Source organism: Polypterus senegalus, chromosome 12 (genome assembly GCF_016835505.1).
Source record: "Polypterus senegalus isolate Bchr_013 chromosome 12, ASM1683550v1, whole genome shotgun sequence".
In the NCBI taxonomy this organism is placed as follows: domain Eukaryota; kingdom Metazoa; phylum Chordata; class Cladistia; order Polypteriformes; family Polypteridae; genus Polypterus; species Polypterus senegalus.
The window spans coordinates 143,606,369-143,625,781 of NC_053165.1; the positions used below are offsets into that span (position 1 = coordinate 143,606,369).

The window sequence follows — 19,413 nt, forward strand, 5'->3', positions numbered from 1 at the left end:
ATAGTTCATTATTGGAAATGTTTTAAGCAGAATATTTAAGCATAATTGTAAAACTGATATGTTTATGTCCTTTATCAGATTATTCACACAAAACTGAACCTAATTAAAATCTTTGTCTAATTTGTGAAAATGATTTGCTTCCATGTTACTTCAGTGTACATTTTTCATGGCTCATTGAATGAGCATATGTCATTACTTGGTTCTATCGTGTTCCAACTGAATTATTACCCGAGAACAAGGCACATGATTCTTATTCATTTGATTTCATTAGCCGAGGACAAGTTGCACAATTCTCTTGTCATTTTGTACCATTATATCCATCCATCCATTGTCCAACCCGTTATATCCTAACAAAGGGTCACGGGGGTCTGCTGGAGCCAATCCCAGCCAACACAGGACACAAGGCATGAACAAACCCCAGGCATGGTGCCAGCCCACCGCAGGGTACACACACACACACCAAGCACAATTTAGGATCGCCAATGCACCTAACCTGCATGTCTTTGTAGTGTGAGAAGAAATCCATGCAGACACAGGGAGAACATGCAAACTCCATGCAGGGAGGACCCAGGAAGTGAACCCAGGTCTCCTTACTGCAAGGCAGCAGTGCTACACACTGCGCCACCGTGCCGCCGCTACCATTATATCCATCCATCCATTATCCAGCCCGCTATAGCCTAACTACAGGGTCACGGGGGTCTGCTGGAGCCAATCCCAGCCAGCACAGGGCGCAAGGCAGGAAATAAACCCTGGGCAGGGCGCCTGCCCATCGCAGCCCTACCATTATATCTTTATTATAATTATTTGTCTTAAATCAATTGTATGCTTTGTGCACTGGAACAGGACAATGTCATATGAATTAATATCACGTTAATTATATAATTAATTATACACACATACATATACACAAAATAATGTACAAAACAATAAATGATGTATTTATGATGCGACCAGAGGGGAATATCTTCAGCTTCCCATATGTGCCGGCCTATAACCATATAAATAAATCAAACAAATCAAAATAATCGATTCACTTAAATGGGTCGCTTGAAAGATTAAAATCATTTGAAATGCCTATCACTTTCTGAAAATGCCAGCTCATGCATTACAATATGGATGAACAAAAATGTAGACTTTTAAAAACACAGACTCTAATTGTACTCTGATTTGCTCGTTCTTATTATGTGACTCTTCCCTGATTGAGAGCTGCCCATTGCAATGTCTCATTCCCTGAATGGCCGCCTTTCATGGAAGAAAACCACATTCCAACACAACAGACATACTAGAGTTGTTTTCAATGACGCATGTTGTGATACTTACCTGCATTCATCTAAATTGCATTTTGTACAGTTGGAATGTTACATACTTATGGAAAAGGCAAATAACGTACTGGTCACTATTGGGGGGCTCACTATTAATGTCTGCCCTTCTTATCTTTTTTCCATTCTCTCATGGTGTATAAAACATGAGACATCAGACAGACGAGCTTCCTTCCTGTTTGTGAGGTCCAACACACCCGCGTTCCTTTGTTGTCTTCGTTGCATTATATTCATTGTACTCGTAGATGGGTACTCTTTGGTTTGCTCTCATGCACATAAGCCCACCTCTATGACTAAAGACAGTGTTGTCAGAGTGAGTTGTGGACTAATTGAACTGCGTCCCCAGGCATATCACATTCCCTGACTGAAATAACAGGAGAGCACCACCGACTGCCTCCAACTCGCTAAGATTATGTAAATGGAGAACAAGACTGAAAGTCACTGAAAGAGTCCCGTAAATGCAATTTGGCCATAAGAGTCACAAGTCTCATGACCCCATGCACAGTAAGAAAGCTGAAGGTGCAAACACAAGGAAGTTGCAGAGTTCATAAAGTCTTGGTTTTGCATTGTATACAAATGGTCTTTTCAATAGATAAGTAATTAATGACTACCACTTAGCCAGCAGGAGATCCAAAGACACAGTTGTTTGTAGGGCCAGTGACTCCTCCTACCATGAATCCCTCCTTGGAAACAGTATGGAGTTTGTATGTTCTCTCCAGTGACTTCAGACTAATATCACATTCCAAATATGCACATGTTAGGTTGATTTGTGACTCTGTCTTTACCTCAGTTTGAGGACATGCCCTGCAAAAGACTGGCACCACTTGCAGGGTCTTGTTCATGATGCTGCCATCACAGACAATGGACAGATTAAGCTAGTAATCACAAGTAATCACAATATTACAATTGACTCAAATATTGTGCTAAATCAAGCTACATCTTATTCTCAGTAGATTCTACTAAACCTGTTGGAAGTCTGTCCATCCCTCCATTTCCTCTGCTAGGGTCACAGCAGCTACAGTCTATTTGGGCAGCACTGAGTTCAAGCCTGGATAGGATACTGATAAATATTTATGTGAAAAGAATCAATAAAGACGGTCATCATAGTCAGAAGCCAGAGAGCTAGAAAAGCCATCACTCACTTGAGACGCTGACGCTTATTACTCAGCTGGCAGCAAAGCAATTCCACAAGAAAAGCCAGACTGCTACTGGAGAATACTGACACACAACATGCACTTTAAATCAGCAATAATGAGGGCAAAACAAATCACTTGTTCAAATCAGCTGAAAAATAAATGTGAAAAACTTGCAAAGAGGTGTTGTATCCTCGGGGGTGATTTATTGTAAGCCGATGACCCCCACACTTCATACACAGGATCACTGCATTCTTCTCATTCCCTTTTCTCTTCTGTGGTCTACTTTTTGTTTTTTTATGCCTGGCAGTGCCCGTGAGGCTGGCACGTAACTTTCCTATCAGGGTTTGTAGTTACACAATGCAATCAGGAATTTTTTTCTTTATAAAAAGCATAGTTAAGAAAATGATTCACTCGACTTGCTGCTATTTCTTTTAAACTTTATGATGCACCACATGGGAATTGTCACCAGTGGTCTTCCTTTATATAGGGAAGTCACCATCAAAAGTCTCACCTCTCCCACAGTTTACTGTATGGCTCAGTTATACCTTAAAAGAATTTGACTTCTGCAGCCCTCCAATGCTGCTCTTCAAAACACTGACACTTGACAAATTGATTAGACCTCTAAGACTAGTTGTCCAGCCTCCATCACAAAACTAATGGACTCTGCCTTGGGCCGTCCACTGGCCTCAGTCCTGCTGCTCCTTGCTGACATGTGGTGTTTCGTCCAGAACTGACACACTCCATCCCCATTCAAGCCCCATATCTGCTCAAACACTAAAATTATTCCTGCTTATAATGTAAATCATAAGTGCACATCAGACCACAAGGCCGAAAGCCCCAAGAGCCTCAAAGGCAAGAAAAAAAGCCTGTGACAGTATATTGAAATGCTTTGCTTGAACTGCAGGCTTATCTTGAGCTGTCACTGGCACCCCTGTAGGACTAAATGGAAGACTGTTAGAACTGTGACCAGATCTGCTTTCTTTCAGCTTCTCTCACTGGTCATGATATCAGTTGTACTTAGTCATGCTTTTGTCATCTCTCGGCTAGATTATTGTAATGCTCTTCTCTCTGGTGCCTGAAGAGACTACAACACAGCCAGAATTTGAACACTCAGTAAACATTGGGGACGTATAACCACTTCACTGATTTCCTTGCACTGGCTGCCTATTAGATATTGGTCTCTTACAAGATCCTCCTGTTAACATACAGTATAAGGCTCTTCTTGCCAGTGGTCCTATCTGTATTTTAAACATGTTAAAATACTATAAAACCCTGTCCCAATTTACAGTCATCTGATGTGGAATTTTGTGCTGTCCCTCACACTGAATGCAAGTCACTGGGTGATCGATAATAGAACTTTATGTCTTTAGAAATTCTTCCTTAGTTGCTGCTTTTAAAACAATCTAAAGACGTGTCTTTTTAAACAAGCTTTTACGTGGTGAGAGTTTTTGTAACGTTTACTGCCTTTTTATTGTTTTATTATCTGAATTGTCTTATTTTTATGTTTTTCATTTACCGTTGCGAGGAACTGCCGGACACAGATAGGTAGATATGGTTCTTGAAGCACCACACACGTTTATTTACACTAATATTTACAACAGTGACACACACAACCCAGTGCCGCAGCACCAATCACCCCCAAAGTCCAGGCCCTTACACAATGCCTTTTCTGTCTTCTGGTCTGCCTCCACTCCTCTCCTCCATGCTCTGTCATCTGCCACCCGACTCCAGTCATCAAATGGAGGGAGGCGGCCCCTTTTATACACTTCTGGATGTGCTCCAGGTGTCTCCAGGCAACCTTCCACCGGTACTCCCCAGTGTGGCGGAAGTATCGGCTCTGCATCCGGAAGCACTACAGGTGTCCCTGATCCTCTTCCCCCCAGCTCTTCCAGGTGTGTTGGAAGTACTGAGGTCCAGGGCTCCATAGGCATCGGGGCGCCCCTGGTGGTGGCCACAGGCTCCTACAGGGCTGAGCTTCAAGGCTCTGTACCCGTGGTCCCCAAAGCCACCAGGGCCGTCGACCCCTCGTGGTCTGAAGGAGGCGCAAGCCCTCCTCTGGTCCTCCTGGGCATCCCGGCTGGGTACCACCCCCAGCCGTGTGCCACACCATATATGCACGCATTTAAGTTGTCCCTCGGATAAGTCGGGGCTTGATTTTACTGTATAATTTCCAGTATTTTATAATGTCGGTCATATAATTTGAATGCTAAAAAACCCACACTATTGGTCCAAGAGATTCCGATTTGCTAACGCCCACCTGAGAGAGTAACCACGGAGCACACAGCCTTTTTTTTTCTATTTATTGTGCTTACATGACCACATGGTAAGACCCAAACGATTCCGAGGCAACGTTTGCACTGTTTTGTGTTTTTTGTATCTCACACCCTCAAACACCTTTATCGTAAGAGCATCCCTTATCTACGATGGATTTTTCAATCAGAAGAAAATATGAAGTTGGTTTTACAGTAAAAGTCATCAAAGTGGCAAAAAAAAATTAGCAACTGCGCTGCTGCAACAAAATTCAATGTGTCTGCGAGATTGGAGGAGGCAAGAAGATGTAAAATTAATTAATTAATAATTAATTAACTTATTAGGTGTCATATTTTTGAACGAGTGAATAAGTCAGGGTCTGATTTTATGACCGATTTTTCGGGTTTCAAGGCCCGACTTATACGCAAGTATATACGGTAAGTTATTTGTAAATAGTGTCCTTAAGTGTATTTATTCTTTTATCATATGGTTTTAAAAGTCATTCTTTTAATATCCTGCTTTATACAAAGGGGCTTAGGTTTGTTTTTTAGTATGGAATTTGCTAGTGCTTTTAGTTGCTTTTAGTGTGGTGATGTGAGGCCATGACACATACCTGGGCCACCATTTGTACTGGTTGGGGTAGAGTGTGGAGCCTTCCCATGTGAGGAGGTGTGTGATGAGAAGGGTTTGTGGAGTTGTGCATTTAAAATAAATAACCTGGAGTCCCAGAGCATGCAGGCTCGAAGAGGGTGTAGGTAGGAATGTGCTCACACCTCTCTGAGGTTGATTGGGGTGCTTGTCTGATTGTGATTACATATACAAATGTGAGCGGAGTGGTCGAGTGTTTCATTCAAATCTCGGAGCTGATGATGACAGCAATTGCTCCTGACTGGTGCTATAAACAGAGCCTGCACTGTGAAATCAGGAGGGACAATGGAAAGAGAAAAAAGGATTGTTAGGAGGACAGTTGAAAGGTGAACAGTCATAAGAAAGCCAGATGGTAGAAACCTCAAGCACAGAGGACAGGGCGACTGCGCCTCACAAGCGGAGGAAAGTGATTGGTGTTCCTGATGAACAGTTTAGGAACAGGGACCACGAAAGAACTTCCTATGTAGTACTGCACTCGAGTATGGAATGACGGAGATCTGGCTGTGTGCGTCCCAAAGGATGACAGTCAGCGCAGGTGGATGGGAGTTAGGTGAAGTGGTCCTAGGTATTGACATCTCTGCCAGTTAGAAGACATGCTGGAGTGAGCTGGGGAGACTTGGGTTGAAAGGCACATTGGGCTGACTGAGGAATAACTTGATTTCGGGATGGTTTTGTCTGGATTTCAAATTACTGTTTTATTTAGATTTTAGAATTGTTGCTTTTATCCTGCAGAATGTGCACTGGATTTCAATGGATTATTTATTTATTGAGGATACACTGCACTTTAGGTCACTGTGTGTTTTAAGTAAAAGCACTAAACACTTGCACCTGCCTCTTACTGACTGATGTACCTCTGATATCTGTATTTGCCCAGCTCATCCTAGGGTATGTTATGGAAAGTTCTGGGGTCAAGTGGCTCTCAGAATCTGCCAAGGAGTATGTGGCTAACCTGGACCATCACGGATAGATTGATAGATAGATATGTAAAAAACTAAACAATAGATGAATAGAGAGACAAATATTTAAACCTGAGCTCTGACCCCCAAAAGGTCATGCAAAAAGACAATTAACCCTTGAAGATTAAGGTGTCAAATCAAGAAGATCAAACCAAAAAAAACACCTGATTATATAGATAGATATGAAAATCACTGTTTAGATAGCACAATATGATAGATAGATAGATAGATAGATAGATAGATAGATAGATAGATAGATAGATAGATAGATAGATAGATAGATAGATAGATAGTTCAGCGATGTTCAAAAGTATATGTCTTTATTCTTACCCGCTTTTTAAATTGGAATATGTGGGTGTTGGGATGGCATAGAGCTGTTTGCCAGCTCTGTGGACACATCTCTGTGGATTTGGGACATTCTCTCTGTGTTTGTGGGCTTTCTCCTATTTCTTTCATTTCCTTCCTTCCAAATTCCAAAGACGAGTTAATGATTATCTTATATTTACTCCAGTATGTATGAAATGCTTGCTCTTGCCATGCATTCAGTGGTATTGGAATGAACTCTGACACCTCACAACTCTGTATTGGAAAAAGCAGCTTCTGAAAATGGAAGGATGAATATTTTGTCATTTGCTCACCCACACACCACTGATACCACTGATGTAGACTCATTCTGCATGGGTCGAGGTAACTTACAAGTATACAGGTGTCTGAGCTCATTAAACTCTTTGGCTCTAATTTCCAGATATGGTCCTGAATGTGGCAGACAGCAGAACCAAGGAGCTTCTTGCCAGTTACCGCCTTCCTGTGCGCCTACTCCACCCTTTCCATCACTATCACTTGGAGCTTGTGCAGGTGAGTATGAAACAAAGATTAAAATTCACATGCTGTTACTTTGTGGCCTCCATGAATGTATGTGACATTTACTGCCTGGCCACAAATTCTTTCCTGGCCTCTGTTGGCTTGTATTGTTGTGCCAAGGATTCACCTTTCAAAAATGCTGGTTAAAAATGGTACTCCTAAATCAACACGTTAAACAGACAGGTCCTTGTTTTCATCAAGAATTTGATTATTCACTTAGAATTTTATCTGTGGCTACCGTATATACTTGCGAATAAGTTCTTCCGCGTATAAGTCGGGTCTTGATTTTACCGTATAATTTCTGGTATTTTATAATGTCAGTCGTATAAGTCAAATGCAGAAAACTCTCGTTGTTAGTCCAAGAGATTATGATATGCTAACGTCCACCTGAGAGAGTAACCACAGAGCACTCTGCTTTGTTCTTCCTATGTATTGTGTCTACGTGACCACACGTTAATACCAAAACTATTCCGAAGCGACGCTTGCACTGTTTTGTGCTTTTTGCATCTCACACCCTCATACACCTTTATCGTAAGAACATCCCTTATCTATGATGGAGCGTTTGATCAGAAGAAAATATGAATCTGGTTTCAAATTAAAAGTCATTGAAGTGGCGAAAAAAATTGGTAACTGCGCTGCTGCAACAAAATTCGATGTGTCTGAGAAACTGATGTGAGATTGGAGGAGGCAAGAAGATGTAAAAAAACCCCAAAATTGTATAATTTGGGGTTTGATTTTATGATAGATGTTTCGGGTTTCAAGACCCCAACTTTTATGCGAGTATATATGGTAATCACCATGAATCCAAAATGACTCACAGGTAGTAAGGGAGGAGGGTAAATTCACCTTACCCCAGGGGTCCTCAATCACGGTCCTGGAGAGCTGCAGTGGCTGCAGGTTTTTGCTCCAACCCAGTTGCTTAATAAAAAGCACTTATTGCTAAAGTAACACTTCTGCTTCACTTTAGTGATTTTGAGCCCTTATTGCTTAATTTGGTCTTAAACAGCTATTTTAATTGCTCCTTAATATCAATAACATGCAAATGACAAGATAGAGCAGCATTTCTCCATTTAGCTTATTTACATTTACACCTGTGTGTATTTATCTGCACTATTGGGTTTAATTAAATACTTGGAAGAAAAATGAAGAGAAAAAAGTGAAGGACTGAGAATTACTCGTCCATTTTAGCCTTCAAATCATTTGCATGATAGAAAGGGAAAGAAAATCTAGGATATGAGAATGACCTGACATAGCAGAGTTAATTTAATTTCATAGCTTGTTAGTGCTTTATTGGCAAGAATTGCTTTCTAATTAAGCAACCAGGTCAGAACAAAAACCTGCAGCCACTGCGGCTCTCCAGGACTGGGATTGAGGACCCCTACCCTGGCCTCATTTTTTTCAGCCTGCAGGTTGCTTTAACTTTTTGCTCCAATTCATTTGCCTTTTTACAATTACACTGTATTCTTGTCTACTTCATAAACCAACTTCTGATGATGTGCTCTGTGAAGTACACAAAATCAAAATTAAAGAATGAATGATTTTTATTTCATTAGTGCTATCCAATGGACACTCCAGTCTTCTCTTATTAGTTGCTTTAAGACATGAACTTTACCTGGTTAAATGGCCACTAGCACTGAGTGATGTTTGCTCATATAAGCAGGACTGGCTCTGCTAATTAGGGAAACTTGGTAAATGCCTAAGGCGGTAAAATTTGGTGGGGGAAGTGGGATAGGGGGATGTTATTGTTTTAAACAATACAGTCTCTGAGTTACTTATGAACGCTTGGTCTTAACAAAAGGGGGATCAGGACGTTTGGGGTGCACAGCCAGGGGCCCATGACGTGATGAAGCGTTTTCACCAAACGCAATTGTTTATATGATCGAGTATCCACGAGTCAAAGTGACCAAGTATTGCACCAGAATCAAAAGTGAGAATTGACCTGATGTCCTCATGCCTCATTTTTAAAAGTACGATCAGCTATCTTTTAAGGAGCTAAGTCACCCAGGGTCCTGTAGGTTTCTTAATCTGGACTTGTCTTAAAATCTGATGAGCTACATGAGGCAATTGCCTGTGGGCTGCTAAATCCTAGCTTCACTTTCCACATAACATTCTCATTTCTTTATTTTCTTCTGGTGCAGGTTTCTAGTTTTAGTTTTGTTTTTTCATGGATGCCAACTCGGGAGGTAGGGGCAATAATCATAGGCTACAGCATGATAATAATCCAAAAATGACAAGAAGAACAACAATACTGATAATAATGATCATCAAACTGACAAAGCATAGGATATACAAAAAAAATATTATAATTTTATAAAATTAAATGATCAAAACAGCAATAGGATGCAACTGTTGAATGTGTTGCTAAATGCTGATTTAATTCAAAGTATCTCCCAAAATTGGCTCATTCAAAACTTATTTTGTCATCCATTGTTCAAAAGCATCTCTGATATTCTCCTCTGGCTTGCTAAAAATTCTCCATAGTCCGTCTCTGATTAGATGAACTCTCTGAGGTCATGCGTTGATTGGATAGCTATATTGTCGTACTTGTATACATTAGAGAGGATACAGTAAGTAGAAATCATGAATAAATGTTTAACAATAATCATTAAACTTCATTTTTTATTTTATAATTATCCATCCATCCATTTTCTAACCCGCTGAATCCGAACACAGGGTCACGGGGGTCTGCTGGAGCCAATCCCAGCCAACACAGGGCACAAGGCAGGAACCAATCCTGGGCAGGGTGCCAACCCACCACAGGACACACACACCCACACTCACACACCAAGCACACACTAGGGCCAATTTAGAATCGCCAATCCACCTAACCTGCATGTCTTTGGATTGTGGGAGGAAACCGGAGCGCCCGGAGGAAACCCACGCAGACACGGGGAGAACATGCAAACTCCACGCAGGGAGGACCCGGGAAGCGAACCCGGGTCTCCTAACTTCAAGGCAGCAGCGCTACCACTGCGCCACCGTGCCGCCCTATTTTATAATTAAATTATGCAAATTTATTTCAGTAACATAAATGAAATGTAAATGTTGCAAAGATTATAACTAGATTGTCACCATCATCATAAGCTATCTGTTAGGCTGGTGGTTTAAATAGAGAGCTACAGAATATAATTATAGTTGAAATGGCAATTTCATTATTTGATAGTTATATTTATTCTTTTCTTCTTTAGAGAAAAATTAAATACAAAAAAATTAAATAAATAAAGAGCTCACCAGTTCTCCTGTTTCTTCTAAAATGTCACCCACTCAAGTGTGTATTTTCCTGAGACAGTCTTGTAAACAGACATCGCTATAAGTAATCAAATGTCTCCTTCAATACTCTCAACTTGTAAAATTTTATATCCAAACTCTCCATGCCTTGTATTCCCCATTCCTGGCTCCCCTCGCATCTCTCCAGGTTTCTATGTAGATGTCTGGATGTGATGATTTCACTCAAAGCTAAGGGGTGGCTGGGTACCATTTACAGCTTCGCCTAAGGAATCAAAAATGGTAGAGTGGGCCCAGCTTATGAGGACAGCCTGTTTGTTTTCTTTGTCAAGGGCATTTCTATAGTTAGTCTGGGCTTGTGACACAATTGGGGAGGATTTTAGATAAACTGTGCAGGGTCTGTAATCTCTGATGCAGCTTAAACAAACAGTTGTACTTTTTCCTCAAACAAGAAACAAGTGAGATCAGGTCTGCTAACACAGATAGTTGCTGACCTTTTAATATTCTAATAGGGCCCTATGAATACTGGGTCCACTACCGCTTCTCTGATAATAACAGGAAAGAATCCTTCAAACAGTCTGTCAGACCTACCAGATCATATTAAAAAATACTAATATTTTTATAAATTAAATACTAATATATTAATCCATCCATCTCTTTTACAAACCCAATTATTTCAACAGAAACCCCTCTAGGAGTAGGCAGCATCAAGGTCCAAACTAACTCACACTACTCCCACAATTTAGAGATGCCTTTTATCCAAGCCAGCAAGTGCTTGTGGTGTGAGAGAAAACTGGAGCAACCAGAAGAAAACCAAGCAAACACAAGGTGTGCAGACTCCATACAAATAGGTGTCAGGTGGGACTAACCACTGTGCCACTCTACCACCCCACCTGCTAAGTGCTCACCATTATCCATCCATCCATTTTCCAACCCGCTGAATCCGAACACAGGGTCACGGGGGTCTGCTGGAGCCAATCCCAGCCAACACAGGGCACAAGGCAGGAACCAATCCCGGGCAGGGTGCCAACCATTATTTGTTTTCCTTTTCCTAATGGCTCCAATAAATCCAATACATATTCTTGGCTGTCTGCCTGAGGCTTGTCTTTGCACCCTTGGCTTTGTCATTTGTGCAGGAGGTCCGAGCCTTAAAATCCTTTTTATTAAAGAAGCCATCAGTCATCACTCCAAGATTTTCAGATCTGGTTGTTGCATGGCTGCCATCAACAATCTGCCACCATGTAGCCCAATCTACTGTGCCTTGGTGAGCTTTTAAGTTGTGTGTGATATGTGGCCAGGAGGTGAAAATGAAAGCTGCCTTCCAGAAGACATGGTGGAGGTTGAACAAATGATGAAACTGAGGAGGCTGACAGGCTGTGGACTTGTCAATTTTCCACAGTGTTATGAATGAAAGCAACATACAGCTGCTCCTCAGTAGCGGGTTCCGTCTGTAATGAGGACCCCTGAAGGGTCAATCCACACATCTGATAACACTATATAAGGAAAACTCAATGCAATTTACATTAAATCACACCTCCACAATTAAGAGTGTGTGTGAGCTCTTTAAGAAAGCTAACATGAAGCGCCTGAATTCCATCTCTGATGCTGGACGTCGAGTGCATGATCCCCACACAGCGAGGAGCTACAATAATGCTGGATGTGCCATAAGGCAGCCCGATTCATCAAAGGGCCTTTTCAAAGTGTACCGCCAGTCATGCATAATCAGGAAGGACTCATGCTAAAAGAGCCTTGTCTCAGTCTGAAGAGGTCAAGGTTGTGCTAGCGAAAAGCGCTCTCATTTAAGGGCTGTTTTGCCAGCTTATTGGGGATTAGAAAAGACAATTACACATCTAACTGAGCATTCGCCTTTGCCTTTCTGATATTGCCAAAATGTGAATCTATCGACTGAATAAGTTCATTCATGAATAATGTTATAGACACGTTATATAGAATCTTGTACAATGATCAGAAACAACTGAGATGCTTTGCAGTAGCTAGTGTGGTGTGCATTTAAGAAGACTCTCAGTAAAATCAGACATGTAGGAATGAATCGTAATGATGGGTGGTCTGCACACTTGAGAGTCTGCAGCTGTGCCAGAAGGGCCTGGCAAAGCCCTACAACGGTGATAGGATCATGCATTGAAAACCATGATGTGTGGCATCATAACAGTACTGCCAGATGATGGGTACTGCCAGATAGCCACAATAGATATCCAGGTGGGATTAGAGGCAGGGATACCCAATATAAGGGCAGAGAGAGATGAGTGGCCAGGGAAGAATGCCAAAGCCAGAGGGCAGTGAAAAGAATACAGGGCAATAGTAAAGGACTTTGTTGAATGGTGCCAACTGAGCCATCTGTAGCTCAACATCAATAAGACAAAGGAGGTCATCATAGATATAAGGAGGGTCAAGCCCACTATCACTCAGGTTCTCATTGATGGTGAAGATGTGCAGGTGGTGAGAATATATAAGCACCTTAGGGTGCATCTGAACGATAAGCTTCAGTGGAGAACCAGCACAGAGGCTTTATACAAGAATGGACACAATCAACCTCTACTTCCTGAAGAGGCCGAGGTTGTTTGATGTATGCAGGCCAGTCTTACATATTTTCTGCCATTCTGTAGTGACCAGTGCCATCTTCTGTGTAGTATTGTGCTAGGGCAGGGGTGGGAAATGTTGGTCCTGGAGAGCCTCAGTGGCTGCAGGTTTTTGTTCCAAACCTGTTTATTTATGAGAAGTCAATTATTGCTGATGAAGCACTTATTGCTTAAGTGACATTTTGAGGCTTCATTTTAGTGGTCTTGTTTGTTAAGAATGAGATTGGCAAGTATTGGTTTCTAATTAAACAGTTGGGTTGGAATGAAAACAAATTGGCAATTGCAGGTGATGCCAGCAAACTAAATAAAATAATTAAATACGCTCGTTCTAGGTTAGAATATTGCAGATGGTACCAAGCTAGGTGGATTGGCAGATAAAGCAGAATCCGTCGAACCATTACAGAGGGACTGGGAAAGCATACAGGCTTGGGCATATTTGTGGCAGATGAAATTTAATGTCAGTAAATGTAAATAATGACATGTTGGATGTAGGATGCAGAATGGGAGGTCTAAAATTTGACTATACTGCTTATGAGATGAGCATAGTGGACTCATCACTGTCAACATCCAGGCAGTGTGCAGAGCCCATGAAGAAGGCCAACAGAAGGCTAGGTTATATAACATGATATGTTTAACCTTTATTATAACACACTAGTGAGGTCTCACCTGGAGCACTGCTTGCTGGTTTGGTCCCTAAACTACAAAAAGGACATAGCAGAACTGTAAAAGGTCCAGAGTAGAGCGAGTAGACTGTTTCCAGGACTGCAAGGAATGAGTTAGGAAGAAAGAGTAAGGGACTTGAACCTTTCAGTTCAAACAAACAGCTTCAGTAATGACATGACTGAAGTGTTTAAAATTCAGAAAGGAATTAGAAGAGTGAAGCGAGACGGTTACTTTAAACATAGGGACACAGCTTGTTAAGAGTAAATTTCATAAAATCATTACAAGGTTTTTCTTCACATAGAGAACCATATTTACATAGAATACGTGACCAGGAAGTGTGGTAGACAGGAGGACTTTAGGGACATTCAAAACTCAACTTGATGTTAGTTTGGACAATCAGAATGAATAAGTCTGTTAGGCTGAACGGCCTGTTCTCATTACAATGAAATGTAATAGGATAATAATTACATGGATAGGATTGGTAGGCTTTGTTGAGCTAAATGGCCTGTTTTCGTCAAAATGTTTCTAATGCCCTAATGTCTGTCCTATGAATTGGGTTAGACTCACTAGAGAAAGCGGTAGAACTAAGGTCACTCAGCAAGCTGCTTACTATTCTGGACAATAACCCTTATCCTCTGTGTGTGGTCTTGGCTAAACAGAGGAGCACCTTCAGTAACAGTTGAGAAAACTACATTGGTCCAAGAAGCAAGATGTAAGGTCAGGCCTTTCCTTAGCCATTAGGCTCAATAATGAATAACCCCACGGTCAAAGTCATATTGTCTTATTTAATGCCCAGCACACATAAGAGACATAAGAGACAATAGTTCTGTATGCAATATACTGTGACGATGACTGACATATAGCATAATATTAACACTGAGATTTTAACTGATATGGCTATGTGCGTTGTTATCACTTAACACTAGTACTCTAAATAAGTTAAACTTTGTTAATATCTTTATAATACTGTCACAGGTGGCTGGGGGGGCGACCCGGCCAGGACGCTCCAGAGGACCGGAAGAGGACTTGTGCCACCCCCAGACCACGTGGGGGCGACCACCCCGGTGGCTTTGAAGCTCAGCCCTGTAGGGGCCCGTGGTCACTGCCAGGGGGCGCCCCAATGCCTATGGATCCCTGGACCTCAGCACTTCCGCCACACCCGGAAGTGCTGGGAGGAAGAGGATCAGGGACACCCGGAGTGCTTCAGTGTGCAGTGTGGGGAGTGCCGGCGGAAGAGTGTCGAGAGGCACCTGGAGCACATCCGGGTGATTATAAAAGGGGCCGCCACCCTCCGTTTGAGGGCTGGAGTTGGGAGGTCGAGAAGACAAGGTCTTGGTGGAGAGGCAAAGGGGCGGCCTGAAGAAAGACGCATTGTGTTGTTGGCCTGGACTTTTGGGGACTTTGGGGTAGTGTGTTGCACCTTGTCAATATGAGTATGGACAGTAAACGTGTGTTGGGTGATTTAAACGTGTCCGCCTGTCTGTGTCCGGACTGCTTTCCACAATACACATCATTCCTGTTATATGTACATTGCATTTGTGCCTTAGTGTCTACTACTATAACTGCAATCTACTTCAGAATTAATCCTATCTATCTATCTATCTATCTATCTATCTATCTATCTATCTATCTATCTATCTATCTATCTATCTATCAGCTATATAATGCCTTTCACATCTATCTATCTATCTATCTATCTATCTATCTATCTATCTATCTATCTATCTATCTATCTATCTATCTATCTATCTATCTATTTCAGAATTCGAATGCGTCTGTCCATCAGCCTGTTTTTAAGAGGCTTGAGGGAAGGCCAATGATCTAAACGTATGTGCGATGATACTGTAGGTCCTTGGGTAAAACTAACAGAAAAATATTCATTTTGTTATAATTACATTTACTTGCAGAAAATTTGAGTTTCTTCACAACTCATTTTTTATTTGTCTACCTATAGAGTAGAGAATGCAGGAAAGACAAAGAAGCGGGGAAACAAATAACATGAATGGAAAAAAAGAAGAATGTAGCCTGGGGGCTGCGCTGAGCCCTCCACCAATATCTTGATAGTACCAATGCCGTATCTGTGCTCAAAAGCCCACCTGACGTTTTTGCCACCATGACAAGCTACTGAGATTAATATATTATCTGCAGGCTTAGCTGCACAGGGCTTCTGGCTATTTTTTATAAAGTTCTTTGCATCCAATCATAAAGCGCCTTCATGAGAAAATTCCCTCCAGTGACAACCGCAGAATAACACACTCAACAAGAAGGAAGTGTTTCTTTCAGAACATGTCAATATTCACAAGTAACGTGTGTCACATTTCACACGGCTGTCGATAGACAACACATTCATTTGTTCACCCCCTAAACTGCTTGATGGCACACGTGTGCTTTGAAACGTTCCCTCAGCAGTTTCTCAGTATTTATTTTCATTTGAAGAGGTAACAGCTCCACACCCTGACTACAGTCTCATAGTAAAACAGCTCAAAGATTGTCTATGCAGGATACATTTTCATAAAAGCAGCCTTAGTGTTTTTTTAGATCCAATTCTACTTCTGTTTTTCACAGATATGCATAGTCAAGGTTGCAATTATTATTAATGGAGGGCATCCTCTCCCATTGTGCCACCCAAACACTCTTTAAAATGGTTAATGAACGCATCTATTTGGTGTTTTTTACTATAACTGCCACCTTAGAATGTCTCATATGTGCAAATTTATAAACAGGACGTATATCCAAACATCCAAGTGTGCAAGCTACACTCTTAAAGTGGTTTATTTATACTGTATAAATAAAAAAAAATCAATAGTTATTTCGTGTGCAAAAAGCTCTTTCTCATCTTGTTCCATCTTTCCACATCACTGCACCCCTGTTGTTAGTGTGCTTCAGGGGCTTCGCTTTGGTCTGCCTCTGTAGCCTAATGCAAACGTGGCTCAGGCGGCAGGGCCGATGAATTATTTATCAGCCAGCCGGTCTCCTGATTGTGCTCGGCAGCTCATGCTGTTTCTACAAGCATCACACTCCTACTGCGGATGAAAACTAGTGTGAGAATAATCGAAAGGGCGGCGCTCAGTGAAAGTGGAAAAATCTAACTTTCTGGGAGTGATCATCCATGTGGCGGGATAAGGTTATTTCAGGGTCAAATCTAACTGGGATACCATTTGCAAGAATTGTTCACTTTTACATAATCATTTGCTGTGGAAGACAAGCTTTGTGCGACGAGTGCAATGGCCTTCCTGCTAGTATTAATGGCTCACTGTCTTCCATGTTTAACTGTGGCCAAGTAAGTAAGGAATGGATTGAAAAGACTGAGGATGTCGGTTCAAAACCCACCACTCACTCCATGACCTGAAGTGACATCTAATGATGATTCTGCCTTGTTATACACATACGATGCTTTGGCTAAATGTTCACCATGAGAGACGTTATATATAAAATAAAGTCAGGTAAATTACCTCAGACTACAGTATAATGGCTGAGGCAATAAATTGGAAACTATAACAAAACCATCTGCACTTATATCACATTGGATTCTGAATTACTTACCTGCCAATGTACACTTTATAGAACTATGGGGATGATGATTGTCCTAAAAAGTGTTAGATAAGATGAAATGAGGATGATTTTAAATATTCAAATTTATCGATTGATTTTAACCCTGCAATGGTCTAGTATTCCATCCAGGGATCATTTCTCCCTGGCACCCTATGCTTGCTGGGAAAAGCTTCGTTCCCACAACCCTGCTCAGGTTAAAGCTGGTGTAGCCACTGGATGAACTGATGGATGATTGATGTTAATTATACCTGTCCCTGTCGTCCCCTTCTGGCTAAGACTTTGAACAGCTAAAAATCTTTCATCTAATTTTATGCCTACCACTAACTTGCTGTGTGATCATCAGACAGAATAAAATTATAATAAATCTTGTCCTTTTGTGCATGCTTTGGATTGGTGTTGCCACAAAAAGCTATATATATATATATATATATATTGTCACAAAAACGAGACATAAACAGATAAACGTTTGGGGCAGCCACCTGTATAATATGGTATCCTGGCTGCAAAGTCGTTTTTTATCAAATACACCGCACTGATGTGCATACAACTGAGTCCAGAACAAGACTGAGGGAAAAGGGAAAAAGCGCAGGCTTTTAAAGGGGAAGACAGGAAGTGAGGTCATAAGGATCGGGCCCATGTTCTTCAATCATTGGCTCAGTCCCGGAAGTGACATGAAGAGAGCCAGGTGGAATCTCCCGGGAAGGGTCTACAGGAAAGGGAGAAAAAGAGTCAGTGCACTCTGCCACATCCTGGCATGCCTCAGAACTGCCTTCACTCAAGCCCTTTAGCTGCCTCCCATGCACACGTGTGTGACAATATATATATATATATATATATATATATATATATATATATATATATACAGTTCATACATAAAAATCTTGGGATGAGACAAGACAAGACAAGACTTTTTCAGAGTCGAGACATTTGCAGAGAGATAATTTCATGTGCCGTAAGACGAGACTTTGTGCCAAGAGATGAATTGAAAATTGAAATAAAAGACAAACAGTAGAAGAAGAAAAGACAAAGAGTAGAAAATAAAATAGAACATCGTGAAAAGATTCAAAAACTTTGGTGCAATACACATACAGAGCAAGTTAGAGATTATGAAAGTACTAAAATCTGAAAGTCTCAAAAAACTGATAGTAAAGATGGCATTAGTGCTAACAAATGGAAATTATTTCTCAGTGAAATAACAGAACAGAGAAAATAGATCGAATATATGGACATAGGTGATATGACAGAACTACTACAAGCTTAATTTCAAAGAAACCATAATTCGATCAGGTTATATTTATGATCACGGAGAAGCAATGCTACATAGAATCGAAAGAGTTAAATGATCGGACATATTGGAAATTCTACAGTCAATAATGGATACAAATCCATACGTCCAAAAGTATCGCACTTTACACGAAATGTATCTGAGAAACACGGACAAAGGAGTTTTCTTGGATTTCTATATGCTGTGGACGCAGCCCAGACACAGACAGGTGGACATGTTGTAGAACACCACCACACGTTTATTTACACAGCAACTATTTACAAAAGTCAAGTGCACAAACCCCAAACACACAGTCCTGGCCACAAAATGCCTCTCTTCGGGCCGCCTCCACTCTCTCTTCTGCCTTGTCCTTCTTCCACCCGACTCTAGCCCTGAATGAAGGGAGACGGCCCCTTTTATCCATAACCCCGGATGAGCTCCAGGTGTTCCCGACACTCCCCCGTTGGCCACGCCCCAGCGTGGCGGAAGTGCCGGCTGTTCTCCCGGCAGCTCTCCGGGTGTCCTTTTAAATCTTCCCCCCGCTGAGGTAACAGGTGACCACAAGTGACCACGGGCCCCTGCAGGGTGGGGCTTCCATGCCCTCAACCCGTGGCCCCCAAAGCAACCAGGGTGGCGGCCCCCACGTGATGCAGGGTGGGTGCAGACCCACATTCGGTCCCTCACGGCGTCCCGGCCGGGTCGTTGCCCCTGGCATCCCTGACAATGCATCCAAAAGTTCACGCTCGCATATATAATAAATATATAATAAACCAACATGTGACGAATTGTCAGCGATAACAGCTGTGTAAGTGATGCTAGCTGTGTAAGCCGTGCTGTAAAAAGCACGGGGTGATAGAAACTATTCAAATTGTCACAAAAAAATTGAACTGTAGAGATATCAGGTAATTGAAGGGACTACTTTGGGCATCTCTCTTCTAGGAG

The 19,413-nt window shown here is 41.7% G+C and overlaps 1 protein-coding gene across 2 annotated transcripts in view; it reads left to right on the forward strand.

Annotated features, from left to right (window-relative positions):
• The window catches only part of ccdc33 (coiled-coil domain containing 33), a 335,403-nt gene that overhangs the window by 143,197 nt on the left and 172,793 nt on the right, over window positions 1-19,413 (forward strand). For both annotated transcript variants that reach the window (XM_039773700.1, XM_039773702.1), the window contains exon 9: window positions 7,055-7,164. In XM_039773700.1, coding sequence (XP_039629634.1) covers window positions 7,055-7,164 — 110 coding nt within the window. The remainder of the gene's footprint in view (window positions 1-7,054; window positions 7,165-19,413) is intronic.